This window comes from Malus domestica, chromosome 14 (assembly GCF_042453785.1).
Source record: "Malus domestica chromosome 14, GDT2T_hap1".
NCBI classification, from domain to species: domain Eukaryota; kingdom Viridiplantae; phylum Streptophyta; class Magnoliopsida; order Rosales; family Rosaceae; genus Malus; species Malus domestica.
Window position 1 is genome coordinate 627681 of NC_091674.1, and position 26276 is coordinate 653956.

Here is a 26276-nt window from a genome sequence, read left to right on the forward strand (position 1 = left end):
AGAGCAAGTCCACCGAGAAAAAAATGTCCCAGCCCTCAATCCAAAAAACAAGCTAGCCCTCAGTCCATTTGCTCTAGCCCGTGGAGTTGCCTGGCACCCAGCCCATACCAGGCAACAGCCCAGCACGTTTTGGACTAACCAAGAAGCTGGCCTGTTTCTCAGGCGCGCACAAGGCGCGAGTGGGTTTCAGGCTTTCCTGAAAATGTGTCAGCCCACTTGGGCTCAGCGACGTTGCGTTATGATAGCCATTGGATTTCCAACGGCTAGTTTTTCTAGACCGTTGGATTTCCAACGGTAAAAAAAATTTACATTTTACTTTTAAACTGGACCGTCCAATCAAAGATCAACGGTCCAGATTAATTAACTTAATTGAAATTTATTAAAAAACACAAAAAAATTATTAAAAAATACAGAAAATTTAAAAAAAAATTATTTTTTTCTTTCTATAGTTTATCTGATGAGTTTATGTAATTTTATTTTAGTGTGTTTTTTTTTAAGTTTATATGATGAGTATGTAATTTTATTTCAGTGTTTTTTTTTTTAAGTTTATTTGAAATTTTATCCAAAATTGGTTAAAAATCATATCCGAAATAAACTTAAAAAAAAAAACACACACACACCAAATAAATGTGCTGGGTGCCAGCGCATTTTTTTAGAGATGAAGATGCTTTGGTCTGTTACTGTTCACTGAGGTCTATTACTGTTCACTTGAGTGGATAAATGCGCTGAGTGCTGACACAAAGTCCTTAGGGGTGGACTTGCTCTAATGGAGTCGGCCTATCCAAGATGAGCTCGGTCCACACATTTTCGTTAGACGGAGAAATTATTATACACAAACAAATTGGACAATACTTTGTAAAATTGGGGAAATGTTGGGAGACGGAAGACGAAGGATAAAATAAATATGTTATTATACACAAACAGACATACAAACCTCCACAGTATGTAAAAATACCACCATATCATTCAATTTCATCTGGTTGCTCCAAGCAAATTTGCACCATCAAGCTTTGCACCTTCCAAATGCTGTTCAAAACATAAAATTAGAGTCACATCCTCAATTCCATGCAAACAGAAGAGACCTATTCAGTTGACACACTTATCAACTATCCTACCAACAGAAAGGGCATTCTCTGTGCTGCAATTTCTACACTGGAATGTTACGATAATGCACGTATACCAGACACCCTAAACTTCAATTCAAGGGAGGAAAGTAAATCTGAACTTCACTTAAAAAATGCTTTGATCAACTTTCATTACCGTATCTCGAAGATTCACTTGACGTAAATAAGCTCGTTGAAGGTTTGCATCCTTCAAATTGGTATTACTCAACTTGGCACCCTAGCATGCAAAGAGACAAACCAAACAAATAAATTAAGGAGAGGAAGATATGTTTATTTTCATTTAAGATTCATTTCTTTGAACAATAATGCATTATAAGATGAACTGCAAGATTATTTTCTGTAAAATTCAATTCGTTTTTATGCAAACATGGGGTGTTTCTCCGAAACAGCCTCTCATGCATGTCTGACTGAAGGCATTCCTAATCACATAATAAAACACAAGAAATAAGCAAACCAAATAGGTGTTACACTTGATCTCCCATAATTGAGACCTCCTAATTCTCAAATTGTAATGAAACTCATCCAAATTCCAACCATATAAGTTCCCTAAAAGAATGGGAGATATCACTTGCATAATTGTAGTAAGGTTTTTTACTAGTTTAAAATTATCAAACTTTTTTCTTATCGGGTTGAAATGGGTTACCCATGGGTTCTAAACGTGTGATCCGATAACGACCCAAGTAGTTAACGTGTTGAGCCAAAACCCGATATGTTTGTGTCGTTTTGGGTCAGGTTAACAGGTCGTGTAAGAAAATGCCAGGTCTACTTGCATTATTTTCTACTTTACTAAGTAACAGAAGATCTCACTAGATCGAAAGTGAAGATAATTCAACGGATATCTCACATTGTTTTTTTTTTTTAAATACCTTCCACCACTCACCTTCAATAACTACGTAGTGCAATCACCTCGGCATTTTCTGACACACCTTCGATCTGATACCAAATCTAATATGATGGACTTGTTGGTCGTATTCTGTTCACTACTTAACACTAGATTTTCACTACCAGCATTTATTATGTTCATTTAAACATGAAAGACCTATTCACCGCAAAGTGATCCAACCTTCACTGTTAGGGATCTTTCTAAATTATCTCCCTTCCCTAATGGTGAAACAAACCAAGAAATGAAAGAACCTATCTTTCATTATTATCGCAGACCAAACAAAGAAGTAGAATAAGGCTCAATGTTTCTCTAAATTGGTAGAAAATGAAAACTATTTTCATGGTACTTTTTTTCCTAGATAAAAGAGAAAGCAAGATATCTCCCTTCTATTGCAATGTATTAGCAAGGCCGTGAAGATGTGTCCCAGAAAATTTAGAATTATGATAAAATATGTAATATGGCAATTCATACGCTTTTTCAGAAGTAAAAATGGATATTGAGTTCTCAAATGAATTTATAGGAACTCTTATAATCTCATAAGCATAATATTCATACTTCAGACTAAGTTTTTTATCTTTTGACACACAACCTCCACTTTACCTTCAAATTTGCTCCTTCCAGAATAGCTCCCTCTAAATTGGCATTTGTAAGATCAGCATTCTGAAAAATTAAGAGCAAGAAGATAATGCATCTCAGTCCATAAGTACCAAATCCTGAGCCTTTCATTAATCGACATAATATGTGCATCTCAAACAAACAGTTACTATCTCATTAATGGATGTTCTAAAAAACCAAAAAGGGTCAAACTACTCAGAAACAAGTGAACTATATTCCAATTGATAAATGCAGAACCTGTAGATGTGCAGAACGCAGGTCTGCCTGGCAGAAGCTAGAATCTATCAAGCATGCATCTGCAAGAGAGACAGAACACGATTAAAAGGAAAATGAATATTCTTAACTCTTGGTAAACGAGAGACACAAGCTAAATCCATTTTAGAAAAAGTTAAAATAAAATATTTGAAGTATACATGAACAGAAACATATGCCAAGGAATATAAGGCAACATGATGAAGGAACTAACAAATAAAATAGTAAAACATTATTAGAAATCAGAATGCAGAAAAGTTTGCCTTGTAGATTTGCACTCTTAAGATCAGCACCAGGCAACAAAGCTCCACGGAGATTTGCCCCAGTAAATTCACATCTTTCCTAGGCAAAATATAAATGCATTAATCAGGCAACCCATTAATAATGTAATATCATCACTAATTGGAAGTTTATTAGATTTCATACTCCCGCAAAGTTGCATTGTGAAAGATGGCACCCTCAGCATCGGCATCCTGTGACAAAATATAAAAGCCTCAATAGTCATGTGCTGATCTTATAAAAGAAACAAAAACCATATACGCCAATGAAAAATACAGTGAGACTTTCTAACAAAATAAAATATGTAGAAACAGTAGTTGTTCTTAACAGGCCAAACATACCATGTATAAATAAAGCTTACCTTGAACTTAGCACACTGAAGATTTGCACGTGAAAAAAAGACATTTTTCAAACATGCATAGCTGAAGTCAACCAATGACAAGTCCTGCAATTTCATGGATCAAGTAAGACCACAACGTCAGAGACATGGTATCAAATAGATGGATTATCAAGCATCTTTAACCATCCAAACATTATTTCATTTAAATTCATAGAAGGTTCAAATAATTCATCAATGCTTACTTTCATGTAAGCAACTGGTTTCAACATGCTAAAGGAACTTTTGATTCTTAAATCTTAAAACAGATTGTAATAGATGTTGTTTAGCAAATTCAAAATAATTTTTGGTAAAATGGAACTGTATAGATCTCTTAGGGGCTTCATTATGTGCCTGTAATTCTGAAGCTAGGAGTTCTTAACGGAAATAGCTTCTTCTTGTTTGTTTTTTCAAATTTCTAGAAACCGAATTTTACAAGGCACATATCGAATTCTGATTTAATTTTTTCAGAACTGAGAACCTGAGAAATTACCAATTTGGAAAGGTCAAGGCCAGAAAGATTGACACCTCGAAACCGCACTCTGTCAGACTGTATACACTTGATGATATCAGTGCGTGTTAGTTCTGTATCTAACTCTTCATCCTCCCTCTTCTTATTTAGAACAGCATTTATTCCATCCATCAGCCCCTGAAAATTGATTAAAAATTTCACAACATTGTTGATGAAAGATGACTGTCAAATGAAAAGAGGCAGTGCCCATCCCTAAATATGGCAGGATTCATTGCGATGGGAGGAAGGAAAGCGGATAAAAATGGAGATGTTTGACATGTAAATTCATTAGTATATTGATGCATGAATCTCAGGAACAGGTATAAACTCCACTACTTCAACATAGTTAAGAGATATACAGAAAATGTTTCATCCAAGTTGAATAGTTGCAAAGCTAATACTGTGAATCTGAACCATTAACTACTTTGATCATTGCTTGAATATATGGTCCAGATTCACAGTAAGGAAATTAAGATTCCTACGTTGCAGATTGTCTCAACAAAAAAAAAAGAATATTACCCATATATTGCAAATGAACTTTCAAATGTAATTTTAATAATAATGACCTATCAGAAACAAACATTCATAACATTATGCACTTGAGCTCACTGCATAGAGTTAAATGTAAACAGGCCAAATGACCAGGATAAAAAGACAAGTTGGTAACCAATACATTGCTCCCTTGAAACACACGTGATTCAAAACAAAAGGATTATCATTACAATTTACACGCATGGAATAAGGCCCTTTAAAGAGATCCATGCATCTGCTTTTCTGCTGCCCTACTCTCTTTCAAGCCTAGTGTACAATTTTAGCACAACTAGGACATTTTTTAATCCATCAGTTAAATTCACTGAACAAAAATTCACTGTCTGAGTAAACTACAGTGCAGCCCATTGATCACAATAATAAATAAGAGTAAATGAGTATAAAAACGTACAACCACACTCACAAGAAGTTGATAGTATTCAGCCTCCCTAAGTAGTTCTGAATATATTGAATCTTTTAACGTGGGAACAACACCATCCCTCAACCAATTAAGGATGTGCCGAAAATGTTTGCCATCCCTATCAAGAAACACATACCCCTACAAAAAAGCCCGGGAGCAGATTATCATTATACAAATTGAAAAGAATGTTTAATTCATAATTACATAACAATAAATACATTAAAAATTAGATTCATATCCAACTATTTAGGATTGTTACTTGAATCCTAACCCTTCATTGGATCCTATATGGATCATATTTTCAAACAAATCACACCATACTGTATTTTTCCTAATTACTCCCTTGTCATCTCCTTTCGTAGCACTACCCTCTGTTTTGATTAAGTCACTCTTCCTAACCAGCGCATTCACCGACCTTCGCTGGAACACATCGAGGCCACAATAGATGGTTCTCTCTATGTCTCCACTCAGTGCCATTTCAGCCTTCTTATACATGATCATTCAAGTACATAAATAATTATCTAACATCTGGTCAGGTTGTAGTGGGGAAATCAATAGTCACAATGGAAAACTGTTTAAAATGTGTCTCAAAGGCAGAAGTTTATACCTTTTCGGCATCTTGACATATACTATGGCGACCGCTGAACATTGCAGCAAGCATCGAATCGGGCTCACGATGAGTCAAAGTATCAATAGTAGTACAAAATTTCTTTCCTCCTGGTAACAAACAAAGAACGTATCCAAATCATGTAGCTAATCCTCGAGCTCTATTAAACTACACCATAATAATAAGTTTCAAACAAAACCGCTTCAAGAGCTAAATAAATTGGAGAAAAAAAAACTCCCCATTGATGCACTTGTCATGCTCTAATGATTCGTAGTTGTGAAATTTCTTTGGTGTCATTTTCTCATTACAAAGTAAGATGGGTTTTAATCTAAAGTACTGGGTTTGAAGTGGTTTTTCCCTAAAATGTAATATTATCAAGGCTTATAAGTTAAAAGCCCAATTTTGAATTTTTGACAAATGCAATCAGTCACACATGCACAAACACACAGATTGCACAAATTGCCTCACCAAAACATTCAATTGGTTTTACTTATATTGCTTGCATTTTCTGAGCAAATGAAAATGTAGGGTTTCAAATTCCATTTGAGAGCGATCAAATCGATTCAACAACAAACTTTCTACTGTAAGAAACAGAAAATTGAAATTAAACTGGATTGGATTGGATTACAACAGAGAGAGAGAAGAAAGGGAGGTGACTGACCGATGTTAAGGCGAATCAGAGAGGAGGAATCGGAGTCCTTCGTCATTGATTTGGGGGCTCCGATTTGGGAATCCGCAGGAGCATGTACTTCAAAGCTCGGAGCTTTGTGTTTACGTTTCGGTTTTCCGAATTTATGATATTCTAGGTTCGAGTTTGGTGTGCTTTTGCATCTCTCTTTTACTTGCCAAGCGAGAAATAGAATAAAGGTATTTTTTTTGGAAGTGTTATTGGTATTTAGTAATCTTATTCTATACTTTTCATAAGTGTATTTTTCTTTTTAAATATGAAAAGTTTAGAGTGTATAATGAGATTTTTGAAGCGCCAATAACAATTTTTTATTTTGCTCTAAATTTTTAGAAAGAAAAATACAATTGTGAGAAGTGAAATGAGATTTTTTGAGTACTAGTAAGAATTCTTTTTGGCTAATTATATTAACACCCCACAAATTGTTGAATAAACCCAACAAACTTAATACACCTCACATTTGCTTTTTCATTTAAAAATTATCTTAATACACCTCACTTACTTTCCCATAATACCCCACACCCCACATTCTCAATATACATCTTATATTTTGTACATACACCCCACATTTCTCAAATCTTATAACACTCATTTTTAATTTTTAGGGATTGAATCTAACCATATGAACACTAAAAGATGAATATGGATATAGAAGTTTAAATAATGCAGCAAACGCAAGATTAAATAATTATCGATATCATCGAAATCACTAAAATAATGAAAACTATGAAGTCTTACCTCATGTGAAGCTCCTAAAACATCGATTTCGTGTTCCATTCGTCAAAAACAATTTTTCTTAATCAACATGTTTGATAGTTGAGAAGATAAATAATACGCTAAAAGTGATTTTGGGTGTATTTATAAATCTTTATTTTTTTTAAAACCTAATAAGGTCAAAATTGTCATTACATAGTGGAGTAAATAAGTCATTTAATATTAAATTTTAATGTGGGATGTATTCAACATTTTGTGGGATAAAACCCCTTCTTTTTTCTTTTCTTCTATTCTTAATTTTAGTTATTTATTAAAATTAAAACAATTCCTAACAAAATTTAAGATTAAAACATAAAAATGGAAAATGTAGGTCTCATTCTCTATTGTGTTTTTTTTTTAACAATTAGTGGTACGAGAGAGAAGGTGAGGAAAATGGAAATAATTTCAACATGTTTTATTTTTTTTGTTAGCAACTTAGCATTTTAAATTTTATTTATTAATTAATTTTAAGACTTAAAATAATAATATTACTCTTGAGGGAAAAGAATATGCATAATTCACTTCTTTATGAGAAATGAAGACATCCCAACTCTTGAGTTGGAGGTGCTTTTTCTTGATAGATAATTGTAGCAATGGTCATCAACTTTAGCTCAATTAAAGTAATGGTTTTTTAATTAAAAATTCATGATCATTAGTTCTTTAATTTATCACAATCATTTTCGTCATCTCCGTTAAAACTTCCGTAAAAATAAGTCACGTGTCACTCAAGTGAGGTTGAATCAAGGGTCAAATATGGAAATTTAAATGAGGAAGTTGTAGAAATGGTATCTCAACAATAACCCATTTGAAGCAATGATCTTTCAACTTTAACCCAATTATAGCAATGATTCTTCCAACATTCGTTTTGACGAAAGTTCTGACAGAATTGATAAAAATGACCATAGCTGCGCATTTTGAAGAGTTAAAGGATCAATGATCATAGATTTTTACTTGAATGACTATTACGCAAATTAGGTTAAAGTTGAGAGATCATTGTTACAATTCCCTATTTTCTTTAATGTTGACAAGAGATTCAGGGTGTGTTTGTTGCACCGGACTGTTTTGAACTGGACTAGCTTCAGGGATTAAGCTGGATTGGCTTAGACTAGACTAAGCTGGACTAACTTAGTGAAGCGTTTGATGCAATGTCGGACTAAGAAGCTGGACTAACAATAAATTATTATTATTATTATATTTTAATTTATTTTTAAAAAACATCAAAATGAATATATGGAAAAAATAAATTTTGTCTCAGTTCCTTACCGTCAATAAATTTTGCACCGTCCTTTCAGTTGTAGGATAAAATGTAGTTTCCTTCGGATTACAGGTTACGCCTTTTGAATGCTAAGAAATCCGGTGTTTCTTTCCAAAAAAAAAAAGAAAAGAAATCCGGTGTTTTGTTGTACATTATTGTAATCTACGCGAATACACATTCCGCTTCGCTCGCAAATTGCAGGTATAAATTCATTGTTTCTGTGAGCTGCTTCTCCAAAATCTTATGAAGTTAAAAGAAAATTTTGCACATAATAAGCAAGAAAAACAGGATATTTTCGCTATTCGTATCATAGAGCACTCATTTATAACATTAATGGAAATTCCTCCTGTGTAGTAGCAACAAGGATAACACGTCATGTTTACAAAAAGTATGCCTAGGAAACAATCAGCACATAGCCGTTTATGCAATTCCACAACATCAATCGTCATCGTAACTATCTCCAGCCACCATTCCAATGTCATCTTCCACAATGGTGTCATGTATGCAAATTACAGCAATGTGTCACCATAATACATAATAGCAACTAGAAGTGCATTGTGTATGCACGCACGTGTTTAAGTGAGAGCACGCGAGTGTCTTTGACATGTGAAACACTTAACAAGATGTGATTAAAGATCCTTACCGGCATCTTATCCCAATCTTTCAATTTGGGATTTGTGAGAATGTAATTATCTCTTAAGAGAGCCCAGGCTGGCCCTTCACCATCCACTGCACCTTTAGACTTATGAGCCTGCATGTTAAATCATCCTCACATATAAAACTCACAAAAAACATAATTAAGAAGATACACGTTGGCAATTTGGCACTACCAACAATATTATGGAACCAGGTGGAAGGACACACCCAAAATCAGCATACCCATATGGAAGGACACACCCACACACACAGAGTACATACATACATACATACAGACACATACAATCATAGACTAAAAAAAAGGTCGTACCCAGTGCACAAGGCTCCCGCTTTACGCAGGGTCTGGGAGAGGTGAATGTCGGCTAGCCTTACCCCAATTTATGGAGAGGCTGCTCCCAAGTCTCGAACCTGAGACATACAATAATAGACTACATACATAAAAATTATTAGATGAAATTCAACGATGGCAGAACAAATATTAGATGAAATTCATATATATCTCAAATCCACTCCAGTAAAAGCTCTGAGAACTAGCAGATGAAATTTACATCAAGTTCACTTTATGACAAATATTAGAAATCAGGAGGTGTCAATCATATGAAGAAACAATAGTGACACGATCTCAGTTTAGGTCATAGACTCATAGAGACACAATCTCAGTTTAAGTTGATGCAAAGAAATGCTATGTTCATTTATAATTGGAGATGGGGATGCAAGTTTAAGTCATAGACTCATAGAGACACAATCTTAGTTCAAATTCAGAGTTAAGCAACTTCAGAAAAACCACGATGGAAAAGTAAACATTTTGTATGATCTCCATAAGTTATAACTAAGTAAATAGGCAATGTCAACTCATAAACTAACAAATAAGATCATCATTTCAACACCAGAATAAAATACACAACAATCAAAATTCTCCAGATGACTCAATATTGATAGCCATACTTGCCCGGATCTATTGAATCCCACTGCAAAGCCTGTCATTTGCCTGGAGCCTGTTATCCCGAATCACTCTGCTGCTTTCTTACTTCTCTTGGCCTTCTTTAGGTTTGCTTCTGTGCTCTTCAACTTTTCATCTTCACTCTTCTTCTTCTCCTTCTTTCCAACAGACTCTTTACTCTTTCTCCTCTCTTTCTTTCCAATAGACTCTTCTCCTCGAGCCGACGAATCATCTGCTTTCTTCCTTGTACCATCTTTTTTCTTCTCTTTCAATGACAATCCATCTTTCTTATGATTGACAGTGGCACCATCTTCTTCTCCTGCCTTCGATGACCTTTTCAACTTCTTCTCACCAACATCATTTTCCCCATTTAACTCAGCATCATCTTTCGCCTTAGCTTATTTCTTCAATCTTTTCTCACCCTTCAACTCGCCAGCAACCTTTTCTATCTTCCTCTTCTTCTTCCTCAATTCGCCACTGCCTGGTTCATCATTCTCGCTTTGCTTACCTTCCCCAATGTCCACATCACCAACAATAACGAAATCATCATCATCAAGCACCTCGCTGACATTCCCCCAAATTTGAAGGAAATTCACTGAAATTGAACACGAAAACACGGAACGGAAGATATCACGAAAACCCAACCACAATTAGAGTTGTAAATTTCAAATCAAGCAAAATCGAAATTACACAAATTAAGATGGCAATCCAATCCACTAACCCATCAACTAAACACTTAAGAAATCAAACATCACAGAGAAATCAAAACAAAATTAAACCCTTCAAATTCATATCAACGAAAAACACAAACGAGAAAAAAAGTTAAGAAATTGAGCTGACCTCTGAAATTCCCATTTGAATCCTCATCAGCTCACCCACCGTCATAGCCCATTTAGGCTTCCCAGGACCCAGACCCGGCTGACCCACTCTTCTTGGAGCTGAAGCCTGGCGATTTGAACCCCTACCTTTTTCATCTTGTGGGAAGCCGTGGAAACAGATGAGCGAAGTCTTAGCAATCCTGATGTTTTCGGGGGCCCTCGCTAAGACCACCTAATCCGGGTGTTAGTCGAAGCGAGTCCACCCTAGTCCCATTAAACGTAGTTCCCGTGTAAAACAAACATGGGATTACACTAGAGATTAATCCAGTCCAATCCAAGGAGACTTAGTGATGCCAAACAAACGGGCCCTCAAAGTTTTAACTGGTTTTTTATTTAGTTACTTTATACGAAAATAACTATTCATTTTGGCCCACTCCAAAATGTATTAAACCGTTTAATTGTTAATTAGGTCCTTCTTTGAGGATATTCCTAATAAAACAAGCTCACTCAACTTGTTTATCGATATTATATTGTTTATTGAAAATAATGTGTTTATTTTGGTCAGACTTAAATAACTAAACACTTTTTCGTCCAATTAAAGTTTTGTAGAAATGATTTTGAATGAAAACCTAAAGACGAACAACACCTATCATACATTATGAAGTGGGCACAAATGAATATCTAGTACCATATTAACTTGTTAAAGCATCTTCAAAAGAAATGTCAAAATGTCTAAATAAGTAATAACGATAATAAAAGACAGTAGCAATGTTTTCCAACCGAGAAGCCAAATCTGATGTAGCATGACATGGAATGACATCTCTCACCCTTGTAGCAGCTTCAAAAATTTTTAATTAATTATTAGATGTTTTTTTTAACTTTTTATCTGATTAAAGCCTTGCCTTTTAATTTCTTTTCATTATACCTTGTAATTCATTTTCTTTCATTATTAATGCAAAGAAAATAAATATAAAATTTTATTTTATGTTTAAAATTTAACATATTATGTCGAGAGAGAAACTTTAAAGCTGTCAAATTTAAATTTTATATTTAAAGTTTGATAGCTTCTTTAGAAATGATCTTCATAACTTAATTACCAACTAGTTGGCAATGGAGTTGAATAGGGCCAAGAGTGTGGTTGGTTTCTAATTCTGGATAATTGGGCCCAAGTAGACCCAGAAGTTATGGAAAGACAGCCCAAGTTAGCCTCAGTGAAACGAGCAACGTGCAACAGGTGGGTGGAACAGCAACTGCTGCATGGCCAGCCAAACGTGGCAGCTCCATGCAGAAACACATCTCAGCCTCTGCCTCTCCATCTCCTTCTCCTTCCTCCCTCCTCCTTCCTGCTTCCTCCCTATTGAAAACCAAACAATACTCTGGTCTAATTTCTCTGCAGATCTGCAAAAAACCAACAATGTCCACAATGAGGTTGAAGCATCTTTCCTCCATTGCAAACGATGTCGTACAAAAATGCGCCTTGTAAGTCCATTATATATAATATGCAATTCATGTATATAGAATCCATGCTTACTATATATTGTTCTTCATATTTGTTGTTCATATGAAGAACAATATATAAACATATTTGTTGTTCTTCATATGCAATCTCCTGTGCACCTGCGAATATTATTATTCACATTTGTTGTTCAAATCCATGTTTACTATATATTTTTATATATAGATGAGTGTCTTTTTTATACAAATCACTACTCTACTTTAAACTACTATAAACCGCGCATGTCGAGGGCACAGGAGAGAGCACATCTGTTGTAGCCAAACCAATGGGGCTACGTCTACATCGTGTGTATATGCATGCTTTGTGATTAAATCCTATTATGTGGTTATATAATTAATATTATATTACGTGCAGGAAACTGGAAACTCCGGTGGATAAATTGGTGGAGGAATTCGAAACTACATGGAAGACGGATGAAACGGTGCCGGTTGGTGCTAATAACAACAGTAATAGTTATGGGAGGAAATTGGTAGAATTTTGCAGTGCCAAGGCTCTGCAGAGTAGTGACATGTGCAAAACCATTGAGGAAAAGATTGCCAATGGATTTTTTAGCCGCTTCACTTTCGACATGATGCTCGCTTGGGAGATGCCTACCTCTGCCGACGAAGAATCTTTTGAGGTAATTAACTATGTTCGTAATTTGATTGTTTCTTTTGATACCAACGGTGATTTCGCTAAGCCACATGATCATGATGTTGAAGTGAAAAATTTGGTATTGAATTTCTCCACCATATTTACCCTATAATACATTCAAACATAGCTTTTTGGGTTTTTACTTATGCATCCCGGGTTCGAAACTCCCGCTCTCCTAAATTATTGTATTAGTTTCGATTCCCCCTCATTCTCTTAATAATATATATATTTTTTTTTTTTAAATGTCACATTTTTGGGGTTTTGCAGGAGTGCGTAGCGAAGGAGAAAGAAGAGAAAAAATTACCTGGAAAATTTCGTTCGGAGCAAGATGACGTCCCTTTGTTCTATTCAGACCTCATGCCACTTCTTGTAAGCTATATCATTTCTTAAGATTTAATTTCGTTTTGTAATTTCGTTTACGTACGTAGAGAGATGGAAAGTTGGACTGAACTAAGTTATAGGTTAAAGTAATGGTCGTTGCTCGAACCCTAATCTTTTGTTCCTCGTTGCAGTCATAATTATGTTTTGTTTCTATTCATTCTTCACCTACTGTCTGGCAGGTTGATAACGAGAAAGATGTTGGAGAAGATGCATTTGTTTGGATGGGGTCGCTGGTTCCACTAGTTACAGATGTTGTCAATGGGAGATTTACCTTTGAAACTTTAACGGCGTCTACAGGAAACCGGCTCCATTTTCCATCCTACAACAAATATTTAAAGGAAATTGATAGGTGATGCATCTATAACCATATATTTCGTTTGTATGATACGTCGACGCATACTCAATAAGCAGCTAATATTGTTAGAGGCCCTCTTTAATACCTTAATTGAACCTTCCATTTGGAATAATAACATGTTACAACTTTTCCCTTTTTGTACTGTTTTGATTTTACAGATGTATAAAACATTTGGTAAAACATGCAAAACCGAAGGGTGTGGAGCTTGCAGACGACGAATTCATTTTACACGTCGAGGGAACTGCTAGCACACAGCGAGTAGTGCGCCACATTGGAGGAACAAGTTGGCCTGGTTTGTTTAGAAAAGAGAACATTGATCATCTCAATCTTATATGTAGTTTCTGTTCCCCATAATTAAGCAATCGATTTGATATGGCTAGCCATGCATCGGTATTTCAGGTAGGCTTACACTAACAAATTACGCACTCTATTTCGAGGCTTCTGGAGTATTAACGTATGAAGATGCTCTTAAAATAGACCTTACAAGGGATGTGGAGCAAACGGTGAAGCCAGCTTCAACAGGGCCATGGGGTGCTCCACTTTTTGACAAGGCTATAATTTACGAGTCTCCTGAATTGTAAGGACATATACTCTGCACTGCATTCATATTTTAGTCTAACCCAAAGCACCATATAGCTAATCGATCTATGTCTCGCTTGTGTAGAAACTAGTATTTGACACACTGAAATACCAAAATCTTCGCTAGGGTTTCTAGTCCTCCTGATGCCACATCAACCAAACAGAAACACAACCACACGAAGTTCGTTAGAATCTTGATATTGTTGTTATAGATTAATGATTTGTTTCACCAATTTTGTAGATCAGAGGGGATTATTCTGGAGTTCCCTGAGATAACAAGCTCTACAAGGCGGGACCATTGGCTTGCCCTCTCCAAGGAGATTATGTTGATGCATCGTTTCCTAGCAAAGTATGAGATAAACTGTCCGATACAAGCATGGGAGATGCATTCAAGGACAATCCTAGCAATAACAAGGCTCCATGCAGCAAGAGAAATGCTGAGAATATCACCCCCTCCACCAACAAGGTTCTTAATTTTTTCTTTGTTCGATGAGATACCGAAGGGAGATTATGTCCTGGAGGAGCTTGCGGAGAGTCTTAAGAAGGGAAATAGCGGGCATCCATGTAGTGCTAGTTCAATCCTAAGGAGCATGAACTTGTTAGAGTCAATGATCATCTCAAGTTTAGTTCAAGAGACAGAAGTAGGCAGCAGCGAAAGTGCAACCCCAACTCCAAGCGGTCAAGTCGAAGACAGTTCCTTACTAGAAACAGCAATTAATCAAGCAAGAGAGGAAGAAAAGGAAATTGCTATTGCCAAAGCTACCACAAAGGAACTTAAAGAGGAGGGAATCAGTGAAAGTGCTACTACCTTTTTGGCAAGTATCTAACCCCGTCTATATCACTCTAGAGCAACTTCCATCTATCCAACGGCGGAAATATCCTTGTTTATATTAAGCTTAATTTTCCTCCGCACATGTACCTTCGCAGACATCCTCACTACAATCATCTGACTTCGTTTATTGTGTAGGAGCTACTAAGGCCCCTTAGGAATTCAGTGCCTTGGTTTGAAGAAGTACTCGCATGGGAAAGACCGTCAACCACTCTCACTGTGGTTTCTGTGGCTTTAATAGTCACCTATCAGTAAGTCTCGTTCTCTATCTAGCTGCAGTGCTACGTAAGCTTAATAAAATTCGAAGTTGGTGAATGAGACTTAGTTAAAAATAATTTCTTCCTGATATGCAGGGAGTGGGTTGGCAAAGCAATAGCTGCTTTCTTCATTTCGCTGGTTGCAAAGATGGTTAGAGCAAGACGGCAAAGACTTGATATAAAATGCAATGAGATAGTCGTGTGCACCGCCTCGGACCAGAGTACAATAGAAAGCATAGTGTCTGCTCAACATGGAATGCAAACTGTGCATGAGATGGTGCAGATAGCAAATGTTTCGATATTGAAGTTGTGGTCCATATATATTTCGAAGGCTCGCAAGGTATTTATGCAGCCAAGCTATATGTTCATTTCTACAACTCACTATGTGCATAACTTTAGTAGCAACAGTCTGAAAATACTCTTAATTTCGAGGCTCAAATGTCGCAATGCTTATGTCCTGCCGACTTTTTTCATGCATGTAAGAGATTGATCAATCCAATTAACAAACTTAAAGTGTTGTTGCAGCATGCAAATGCGGCGATGGTGTTGTTGAGTGCCATCGCAATATTTTTGGCGGTGGTTCCGGTGAAGTTCATTATAATGGCAGCCATAGTTTGTTGCTTCTCTTCGACATTGGCATCAAGAATAGGTACGAGTAAGGGGGAGAACCAAAGCAACAGACGACTAAGAGAATGGTGGGATTCAATTCCAGTCATTCCTGTCCGTGTTGTCCAGACTCGAGAGTCCAAGACAGACTAAATAAGTCTGCTTCCGACTGCAACTGCCCGAAATAGTTTCCGTTGCGCTTCTGCATCCGGTTTGTCGTGGATTCCCCAATTTCCTTTCGACATTGCGGTATATGCATACAGAAGAAGGGTAGCTTGCATGTGTGGCCATGTGTAAATAAATATCATCATCAAGACCTATAGATTATAAATGAATGTTGTTATTGTCATACTTTCATTACAGCAAAACTGGTAATGTTAATAATAATTGAAGTATCGGTCTCTGAATTTTAGTCGAACTGTGAGTTTCGGTCTCTCAGCTCAATATTGGTCCTTGAATTTGTCATAACGTGGGGCAATGGATAACAGCGTCGTTACAACTTTCATCTAAATTAAGTGTTTAAAGCGGCAATAAGGGACAAAAGTTCTACTGAAGTTAATCTAAGTGACCATTGTGTCACGTTGTTACAAGTTCAGGGTCTAATACTCACGGATTTTCTCTTTGTTCTCATCGTTCCAATTTTTTGCCGACCATTCTGCTCTTTCTGGTCATCAAAGATGAACTACGGCAGTCAACAGGTCCACATTGTATGTGAAACCTTCGAGTTCGAACCAAACAGAATACCAAGTTTAGAGCAAGAGGATCTGTCATGTCATGTCAAAAGCAAAGTATTCTGCCTTCCATCAAGTTTAACGAGCTTTCCCTCTATTCTGATCTACATAATAAGAGTCGCTTGCCGTCCATCCCATATCGTTGCTTGTTACTCACTACTTCAGCACCATTTTCCTACATTCTCGCCTTCTCCAGGTCCGGAAGATCTGTAAACAATCCAAAACCGGGGGTTAAAGAACCGTGAGAAAGAGATGCAGATGCAACACTTTTAACATTTCCAACACTCTTCATATGACTCACTCTAATTCGTTCCACCACCGACTGAAACCAGTGTGCCACCACATTATCTTAGTAAAAGAAACTTTGCGGAACTCTTCGTAAGGACTCAGCAGCAAAAATCACCAAATGCACTTACTTCTGTAAGATTAACTGCGACTAACATCACCAACGGACAAGGAGGAAAAATACACTTACAGAGCATTCCATAGTGAGCGGACGAAATCACCAGATAGTCCTGCTTCTCTCCTTTCGATCACTCACTACTCGGACAAACAACAACAAGCGCATGAACGAGAAAAGGCAAGACATATGATTCTACTTGCCAAACTAGAGCCTTTACATGGGCTCATATATCTTAATATGTTTGATCAAAATTCCAGATAGTTCACAAGACACAAGCTATCAACTTTATGCCACCTTGGGCTCATTTTTTCACATTCCATCCTAAATAACCTTCCCTATCCAAAAATTCATTTCGGCGGTTCGCTATTCACCTCAAAATCACAAATTGGTTAGACAAAATCATAACCAGATGAACCCCATCAATCAAAACATGATAAAATTTCGAAAAATAAACCAATACCAAACAAAAAGCTAAAACAAAACAACCCAATTTACGAAAATCGAAACTTGACGAACAAAAACAAGTTACAAGTCTCACCTTCCTCGTCCTCGTCACACCATTTGTGTTCGGGTAAAAATTTCTCTAGAGAAGGCTCCTCGGACCTCAACACAGCTTCCCAAGGAATTGGCACTTTGGATGTGTAGTCGGGCTCTTGCTTGTTGATGTGCTACAAGAAGAGAACAAAGTTAGTTATGAAAGGTGTCTTTGTAGGGCCTTAGATGTAGGCCTTGAGGCTCGCAACCAAAACTAACTAAGTGATAGGCGTGCCACTGCTATCTTAGTATAGCAGATGTAGAACAAGTGTGTTTTAAGTCGATTACTTGCACCCCAAGTTACTCAAACTTCTTGTTATGAAATGATTGTCACATATGGGTTAAGTCTGCATTTTCTTTTTCTTGCCTTGTAAACAAGGACTTTTAATTCATGATCTTGTATGTTCGAATGGAGGAAGTCCAGAGTCCTTTAAGTCATTTGTTTGGTTCTATATTGCTCTTAATGAAAACATATCCATTAAGTTAACCAGATCCATATGCAAATAGGACTCTCAAAATGACAACACAGGTGGAAATGACTTGAATACATATTGAAAAGTATACTACACAGTAGTTCTACTAATTCATAAAACAAACAAAGAGCTTCGGGCAAAATTTCACCTTATCTGGCAAAATTGAACTTCTTGCAGTTACTTCTCTTTGAATTTACAGGGCTTATATGCTAAAGAGGGATGGATGGTAAACAAGTTTACACGAGAAAATTGATACTACAACACAAGGGAGGTAGCAGATGTAACGACCCAAAATTTCTAATTCGGAAGCTAATTACTAAGATAGGCCCCAAATTCCTTTTCTTAGTGATAGGAGCATATTTATGCGACTTAGTTAGCTTGTTCTTGTGCATTTACGTTGTATTTCCTTAGTTATTTTAGTGTTTAAAGTTATTTTTGTGTGTTTTCAGACTCTAAGTACAAAGTATGCAAGAAGATGCATTTTGGAGGCCTTTGGAGCATGTTTCGGGCTTGGAATGGATAGCAAATGCATGGGCCAAGTGGATGGACGAATTTGAGAACTAAAGAGGCCAAGAATATGAAGAATTATGGTCCAAAAGATGAAGAAAACAGCCCAAAAAAATCTGTCACCCCAACTTGCATTCCTTGCCATGCAAACCACATAGAATTCCCTTTGGATTCCATGCCATGCTTGATCACTCTTGTCCCCTACATAATTTCTAATTTCATGCTTCAATTCATTTAATTATTACACTCAATTGCTTGATACCTCTTGTTCCCTTCACTCATTAGATTTTAGACAACATTTACATCCATTACATGCACCAATTGATGCTCCATCATTCACATTTGGAATCCAATGCCATGTGCAACACATGTTGTTGCACCTTTGACCCATTTGTTGACACATTTCACCTCCTTTTCCATCTCTATGCAATGTACACAATCATTCATGCTCCCTAGCTACAACACCACTCCATTTTACCCTTCACACTTTGCATCATTACTTCATTTTCACCCTTGGACCATTGCACACCACACACACAAATTGCCATGCATTTCATCCTTAACCTAACCTGATTTTCTAAGGTTTTTGGGGCCTATAAATACATGTTTACACCCCTTGGCCAGAGGACAATCCCCCATATTCATCATTTTATCACAAAAATTCGTCCATACACACCCTAGGAAGCAAAACACCCCAAAAACACCATTCTAGTGCCTAGAAAACATAACAGCCACTCCACCTTCTTCCACCCTCTTTGCCTAGTTCTCCACCACCCTCCAACCATCAAACACTCCTCCACACTCATCCTAAACCCTTCCATACCATTCCCCATCCATTCTACATCATAAAACTACCCAAAATCTGTCCATAACCCAATCTGCCGCAAGCAAGGGAAATGAGCAATCTTGGATGCACTTGCTACCAAGTTGGAGCATTTTAGGTGTTTTCTTTCCTTTGATTTTAATGTCTAAATTTATGTATCTTTGCTTTGTGAGTATGAGGAACTAAACCCCTCTTAGTTAGGGGGTGATTCGAAACTATGTTCATACTTGCAATATGATTTGATTACATCCAGTTGTGATTCATAAGTTGTGAATTCAATTTACTTATCCGTTCATATAAAAACTAATTTGTGTATGTTGGTTAAGAGTGCACGCTTAATTTTCATGCATGAATTTGACGCTAGAATATAAGGGAGTTTCACCTAATCGTTATAAACTTATATTCACAAGTAGTGAAGGTTGCTAGTCACAATCACGTTAAGTAAACTTTTGGCATAAGTTTCATGCAAATCATAGTAACGAGTGCCTCGTCAATGCTTATGTTTTTCATAGAACTTAATGATTATTGCTTGTATCTCTATTATGCAATTCATGTAGGGAACTTGTAGGGAATGTTTTGGGTTGTCGTATGCAATCATCCAACCTAATAACTTGTGGAAAAAACTGAGGGTTAATTAGTGCAATTCACGGTTAATTTGGGGCGTTGAGTATTCATAGCTTATCGAAAAGCAACTGGAAATCGTTTTGTATGCAAGTGTGACATATGTGGAGAAGAACCTCCTAGCTAATCTTCCATCCATAAGTTTCATTCAAATTCATTTTACAATCTGTTTTGATTCACTTAAATTTGTCTAAGAATTTGTTTACTTTGTTCTTGTCTTAATTTAATTATTTTCATCCAAAATCAATCCCATCTTATTTCTTTGAGTCATATTAATTAGAACTTGTCTTAGATTATGTTTTTAAGTGTTTTAGTTCATTAGAAAACCAAAATTCGTCCAAGTTTGTGTTAGAGTCCCAAAACTGCCCAAATTGTGTGTTTAAGGTAGTTTTGAATGTTTAGGGGCTGTTTTGAGTCTTTTGGTTTGTTTTAGTGTTTTAAAGTATAGTTTTGCATTCTTTGAGTCTAGTTAGTGTTTTAAACTTTGTTTTTACGTTTTCAAGTCAGTTTCCAAGTGATTTAGCAATCCCTCCTAATCCCCGACCTAGAACGATCCCTACTTACATCTATACTACAATTGTCAAAAAGATGGTTAATTTGTGTGTTTAGTTATTTTACGCACCAAATTTTTGGCGCCGTTGCCGGGGATTAGCAAAGTCGCTAATCCCTTGTCTTGAGTCTTGTTTAAATTGTTTAGTTTTTCTTGTTTGTTTTGTTTTTAAATTTTGCACCGTGTGTGTGTGTGTGCCGTGTATAGGCACCTTAATTCCTTACTTGTGCCGAGTCTCTTAAGTTGGTTATTAACTTTGTTGCTCTTGTGTGCAGGTACTAGTTTATGACCCGTAGCTCACAACCTGTTAGTGAGCATATCTCCGACTTTGACGGTGATTTTGAGATGACTTTGAGAAGGAAAAAGAAATTGCAAGAGTCTAATCCTCGTAGTCCCAAGCCTGAATTAGAAGAGCAAGAAGTTGAGGTTGAAGAGAAGGCCACGGCACAAGTGGGTGGAGAAGAGCAAGGTATAGCCATGGACAACCGTACGCTCAAGGAGCTTGCCGCCTCGGGTTTGGTTAATGCCGCACCATTGTGTATCCAATATCCCACGGCTGCTCAAGGTAAAACCGAAGAGTTCGAGTTAAAGTCAAGTTTGCTCCACCACATTCCAAAGTTCCATGGGCTGTCCATGGAGGATCCGAACAAACATTTGAAAGAATTTGAAGTGGTGTGCTCAAGTATGACTCCAGTTACCGTTGACGGAAGTATTTTAAAGATGAAGGCTTTTCCATTCTCTTTAATGGACAAAGCCAAGGATTGGTTATACGAATTGGCTCCCGGTACAGTTACATCTTGGGAGAGTATGAAGAGGGCGTTTCTGGAGAAATTTTTCCCAACTTCTCGCATCATTCTTCTTCGTAAAAAAATAAGTGGAATTCAACAAGATGAAGGTGAGTCTTTTCCTACATATTATGAACGATTTAAATCACTTGTTGCTTCTTATCCACAGCATCAGATGAAGGAGGAATTACTTTTGCAATACTTCTACGAAGGGCTCCTACCACTAGAACGTCAAATGCTCGATGCCTCGGCGGGTGGAGCATTGGTAGACAAAACGCCCATGGCTGCAAAAATCTTGATTGCTAATCGAGCATTGAACGCTCAACAATACGAGGGTGTAGGCCAAAGAGGACCCCCACGGCAACAAGTGCATGAGGTAAGTTCCGCATCCAATATTCAATCTCAGTTAGCTAATCTTACTTCTATTATTTCACAGATGGCCGAGGGAATGAAGATTCAAGGACCCATAGTGTGTGGCGTATGTTCTATCCAAGGACATGCTTCCGAAAAGTGTCCTCAACTCATCGAGAATGGTGGATGGGAGAGTGCTAATGCCATTGGGTTTCAAAGCCAAAATCAGCCAAGACATGATCCATACTCCAACACGTATAATCCGGGGTGGAGAGACCATCCAAACTTCAAATGGAGAGAGCCACAACAAGCCCAACCACAAGAAGGCTTTAGGCAACAACCCCCGGGCTTCTACAACAACCCATACGCACCCCCTCAAGTCCAACCACAATCTGCCCCAAATAATTCAGGTAATGCTTTGGATAATGATACACTTGTTAAGTTACTAACCACTTTGACTAATGGGCAGGAAAATCAAAACAAAAGAGTGGACCAACTAGAGAAACAAATGGGGCAGATTGCCGACGTTGTTGGGCAGATTAAAGACCAAGGAAGGCTTCCTAGTTCTACCATTCCAAACCCGAATGGAGGCTTTGAAAGTGCAAAGGCCATACTCTTGAGAAGTGGAAAAGAGATTGGGGCAGGTTCTTCATCAAAAACAGGTCACAAAGAGGATGAAAAACTTCAATTTGAGGAGGAGAAAGCATGCCCACCCACGGCAAAGGTGGACACGCTTATGCCGCAAGTGTCCATGGCCCCTAAACCTTCAAATCTGTCCAATAAGGGTACGAATGTGTTAAATTCAATTCCTACTAATGTTTTTCCTTTGAATGTCCCATTTCCTAGCAGATTTTTGCAATCAAAGAACGAAGAGGAGGAAAAAGATGTTCTAGAGACGTTTAGAAAGGTGCAAGTCAACATTCCCCTCCTTGATGCCATAAAGCAAATCCCGAAGTATGCCAAGTGTTTAAAGAAGCTTTGTACAACAAAGAAACGTGTCCGGGAGAAAGAGGTGGTACATGTAAGTGAGAATGTCTCTGCCATCTTGCAACATAAACTACCCCCCAAATGCAAAGATCCGGGAAGTTTTACAATTCCGTGTGTCATTGGTAATACCCGTTTCAAATCTGCCATGCTTGATTTAGGTGCTTCTATAAATGTTATGCCATATTCCATTTATGCATCTATGAACTTAGGAGCATTGAAAAATGATGGTGTAATCATACAATTGGCCGATAGATCTAACGCTTATCCAAAGGGAGTTTTGGAAGACGTTTTAGTGCAGGTTGATCATTTAGTCTTCCCAGCGGATTTTTATGTTCTCGAAATGGATGAATCAGACCATGCCCCTTCATTGCCCATCCTCCTTGGAAGGCCATTCATGAAAACGGATCAAACGAAGATTGATGTGGCCAAAGGATTAGTAACTATGGCATTTGGTGGTGACATGATTAGTTTTAAAATTTCTGAATCCATTGAGACTCCTAATGTTGTTCATTCTTGTTGTGCCATTGATAAAATAGAAAATATAGTACCGGACCATTCAGCACTAGGCACAAAGGATGCATCAAGAACCATGCAAGACGAGGGAATTGGAGTGGCGCACAAGGACCATACGGCCACTGCTCTCAAAATGCTCAAATTGGCCGAATGCACCATGGGGAAGAATGTTCACATTGCTGCCACTTCATCACAACACATAGGTAAGCCACCTAATCCAAATCCAATTTCCATTAAAGTTGATAGGTGGTTCCCTTCTTTGGTGCAGGTACCCAAGCAAATCCCCGATGGTGGGCGTATGAACATGAACCTTAGGCAACACAACGCACCCATCAACAAACATCACTATCCATTTCCGTTCAAGGATGTAATCTATGAGAACTTTGTTGAGCATGTTGTGGAGGACATTCCCTTGCATGCCGTGGGCTCCAGTGGGGAGTAATTGTGTTCATCGTCCGGCTGGAAGACGTTAAAGCAAGCGCTTTAAGGGAGGCAACCCATTTATTCTGCTTGATTGTCAATTTTATTACTTGTTTAATTATTTTTGGTTGTGACTTTCTATTTTGAAACATTAACAAATATGCAAAGGATTTTAAAATTAAACTTCGTGGAAATGAACAGCAAACTGGGAAATAAAGAAACATAGCATAATACAAGAGAAAGCCTTCACAAAGGTTGCTTGGGAGAGGTCGCAGTAGTCGGCGGAGTTGCAGTAGTCGGCGGAGTCTCAGCAGTCGGTGGGGCCACGGAAGGAGGAGGTATTAGAGGTTGATCAGTTGGAGCTTCACTACGCGGTGCCGCCCAAGAAGACGAAGGCAGATGCGGTTGGAACAAACCCACAAACCTCCGGTGATCAAGTAAAATCTGACCATCAGTTTCCTGTAGCTGGTCAATTTTCCTCTTCATGTTTGTGGCATAATTGTGTGCAAGCTTGTGCAATTGTTTATTTTCATGCTTGAGTCCTCTAATCTCCTCTTTGAGACTCTGTATTTCAGCCACCAACGATTCAACATGACGGGTTCGAGCAAATAGGCGTTGGGCCATGTTGGACACAGAACCCGCACACTGCACGCTAAGAGCCAGAGATTCCTTAACCGCCAATTCATCAGACCGTCTAGCGAGCAGTCTGTTATCTCTGGGGGTGACAAGGTTCCGGGCCACCACCGCAGCGGTCATGTCATTTTTCATCACCGAATCCCCAACGGTAAGAGGACCAGTAGGGGATATGAAGGACGGACGCCATATGTTGTCTGGAGAAGGAGGGGCTGCTCCTTCACTAAGGTTCAAGTCAAAACGACGGTCGGAAGGGCCATACATTTTTCAGAGGTGTTAAAGAAAGAGGAGATCGGACAAGTCAAGATCGTAAAAGTGCAAAATGGGAGTTTTTACAGGCAGAAATTCAAGAGTGCTTTGAACGTCCTGCATACCTCTATAAAAATCAGCACGCGATGGGATTTCAGAGATCGAAGAGGTGAGCTCAGAAATCGAAGAAGCCATTCGGAGATCGAAGAGGCGCCATCTTTCTCAAAAGTTGGGCTTGCTCACAAACCACCAATTCCAGATACCGAAGAGTGTCAACTGTCTCAGCCTCGTCAGCACCCATCACACGCAACTCAGCTTTGCGAAAATCACGGGCAGTCTGTCGAAGCACCGATTCCAACCATCTGTCTCTCTCAGCCTCGTCAGCACTTGTCACATGCAATCTCTGCCCTCAACGAAGCTTAGAACTCGAAGCGTAAATTCCGGATATTAAAGAGACCTCTGCTTTATCGAGACGTGTCAGCATCTATCAATTTGCACATCTGCGTTGCGTAAATCACGCGCAATCTGTCGAAATTTTTTGGAGAAGCGGAATGCACGTGGAAACTACTGTTAAATTATCCCAGGCTTGCCGACACGAGTAATGGAACAATGCCTTCCCAGCCATTAAGAAAATTCTATAAATGTTGAACTTCAAAGTGAAGCAATCTCACCCAACTTTCAGCCTCACTTAACCCTTCATCCTCTCTGAAATGGCTTTCCAACAAACCCTCTCAAGTCACTCTGTATTTTTCATCCCCTGGGATACCCCTGCAAACAACCCATCCAGAGCACAAGTATTTCATATCATAAAGGTTGAGAGCACGAGTATCTCATATCATGCTTTCTCCCTGTCCTTTCTCCAGCCAGCACCTGCTCTCGAGTACTCATCATCTTATGTTTCCGCTTCGTCTCTCACGTATAAGGGAAGTGAAGATGATACCTCGAAGCATGTGGAGACAACGTGCTGATTCATCCTCAACTAAGGACAAGGAGAAAGAAAGCAAGAGGTGGGCACTTGGAAAGATTGAAGAAAGAAACAGACCAACACATCTCCCTCGTGCCTGCCTGTCGTGCAGAAGAAACAAGCAGAGAAGAATGCAGCTTGCACAATCATCCCAGCGGAAGGAGTCTGAGATGAAGAACTAGAGAAGCTGCCACATCTGCTTGGAGAACAAATAAGGAATTGCAACATCGCCAAAGAGAAAAGCTTCGCCGTACAATTCCAATCCAGTTCAAGATCAAAGCTGTGGAAAGTCAACAAGATCAACTATCTCCAAAACCAAATTTGCATTCTTAAACTCTACTCTGTCTGGTTTTTACTTTGCCATATTTGTCATGTTTATTTGTCGTTTATTATTTGCTTGTTTTTGGTGTGAGTATATGCTTAAAACATTGAGGACAATGTTTGATTTAAGTGTGGGGGGTAACCATTGTTTTGCATGAAATTCGTAGAAATTTATCACCCATTACTTCTAGTGTTGTTCCTTGTTGTTTTAAGTATTTTTTTTTAAGCTGTTTTGGAGTGTTTCAGTGTGTTTTGACATAAAAATCCGAAAATTCATAAAAATTTGAAAAATTGTTTTTGAAAATCCAAAAAAAGAGTTGTTTTTGTGCGCTTATTTGTGTCTTAGGGTACTTTCCAACACAATGATGAGGATTCGGTTTGTAATTGCATGACTGTTAAAGAGAGTTATAAACATGGATGAACGTTTGATTTACTCTTTATTTATGCGTGGTTGTGGTTATAACTTATGAAATCACATGTAATCATAAAAGAAAAAAAAAATTAGTTTTTGTAACATGCTTGAAGGAAAGAACTCAAACTAACGCTACAAC

At 37.8% G+C, this 26276-nt stretch overlaps 2 protein-coding genes and 1 long non-coding RNA gene across 9 annotated transcripts; 1 reads left to right on the top strand and 2 right to left on the bottom strand.

Moving 5' to 3' along the window:
• Nucleotides 1-841: 841 nt before the first annotated feature.
• LOC103453896 (FH protein interacting protein FIP2) lies at nt 842-6454 on the bottom strand. Of its 2 annotated transcripts, none has more exons than XM_008393490.4 (11): nt 6258-6454; nt 5597-5706; nt 4993-5127; nt 4023-4178; nt 3515-3598; nt 3301-3347; nt 3138-3211; nt 2860-2918; nt 2608-2667; nt 1261-1341; nt 842-1026 (listed from the first exon to the last, which is right to left on the bottom strand). In XM_008393490.4, exons 1-11 carry the CDS (start codon nt 6301-6303, stop codon nt 973-975), a joined length of 906 nt encoding a protein of 301 aa, XP_008391712.1. In that variant the 5' UTR covers nt 6304-6454; the 3' UTR covers nt 842-972. The 2 variants fall into 2 exon arrangements, with proteins under 2 accessions (XP_008391712.1, XP_008391710.1); XM_008393488.4 differs by having other exon boundaries at nt 4981-5127; nt 6258-6438.
• A 2018-nt stretch (nt 6455-8472) lies between these two features.
• On the bottom strand, nt 8473-11047 carry LOC103430919 (uncharacterized). 5 transcript variants are annotated; one of them, XR_011575742.1, is made up of 5 exons: nt 10727-10961; nt 9892-10481; nt 9257-9354; nt 8933-9040; nt 8473-8771 (listed from the first exon to the last, which is right to left on the bottom strand). It is a non-coding gene; the product is annotated as an uncharacterized lncRNA (long non-coding RNA). The 5 variants fall into 5 exon arrangements; XR_011575740.1 differs by having other exon boundaries at nt 8473-9040; XR_011575741.1 differs by having other exon boundaries at nt 8473-9040; nt 9257-9374.
• A 903-nt stretch (nt 11048-11950) lies between these two features.
• On the top strand, nt 11951-16293 carry LOC103430917 (uncharacterized). 2 transcript variants are annotated; one of them, XM_008369060.3, is made up of 10 exons: nt 11951-12183; nt 12575-12839; nt 13121-13222; nt 13414-13583; nt 13748-13881; nt 13989-14166; nt 14410-14983; nt 15136-15248; nt 15351-15594; nt 15780-16293. In XM_008369060.3, the coding sequence occupies exons 1-10, from the start codon at nt 11987-11989 to the stop codon at nt 16011-16013; spliced, it is 2211 nt and encodes a 736-aa protein (XP_008367282.2). In that variant the 5' UTR covers nt 11951-11986; the 3' UTR covers nt 16014-16293. The 2 variants fall into 2 exon arrangements, with proteins under 2 accessions (XP_008367282.2, XP_008367283.2); XM_008369061.4 differs by having other exon boundaries at nt 15769-15949.
• The last annotated feature ends 9983 nt before the right edge of the window (nt 16294-26276 follow it).

What these genes read in the sequence shown, in the direction of transcription:
- LOC103453896 (XM_008393488.4), bottom strand. Translation starts at nt 6,303, where the DNA reads ATGACGAAGGACTCCGATTCCTCCTCTCTGATTCGCCTTAACATCG. An exon ending in TTCAGTGTGCTAAGTTCAAG is followed by an intron (nt 3,348 to 3,514) that starts GTAAGCTTTATT and finishes ATTTTGTCACAG; the next exon opens with GATGCCGATGCTGAGGGTGC. An exon ending in TAAGAGTGCAAATCTACAAG is followed by an intron (nt 2,919 to 3,137) that starts GCAAACTTTTCT and finishes TCTCTCTTGCAG; the next exon opens with ATGCATGCTTGATAGATTCT.
- LOC103430917 (XM_008369060.3), top strand. Translation starts at nt 11,987, where the DNA reads ATGCAGAAACACATCTCAGCCTCTGCCTCTCCATCTCCTTCTCCTTCC. An exon ending in ATTTACGAGTCTCCTGAATT is followed by an intron (nt 14,167 to 14,409) that starts GTAAGGACATAT and finishes CCAATTTTGTAG; the next exon opens with ATCAGAGGGGATTATTCTGG. An exon ending in AAAGTGCTACTACCTTTTTG is followed by an intron (nt 14,984 to 15,135) that starts GCAAGTATCTAA and finishes TTTATTGTGTAG; the next exon opens with GAGCTACTAAGGCCCCTTAG.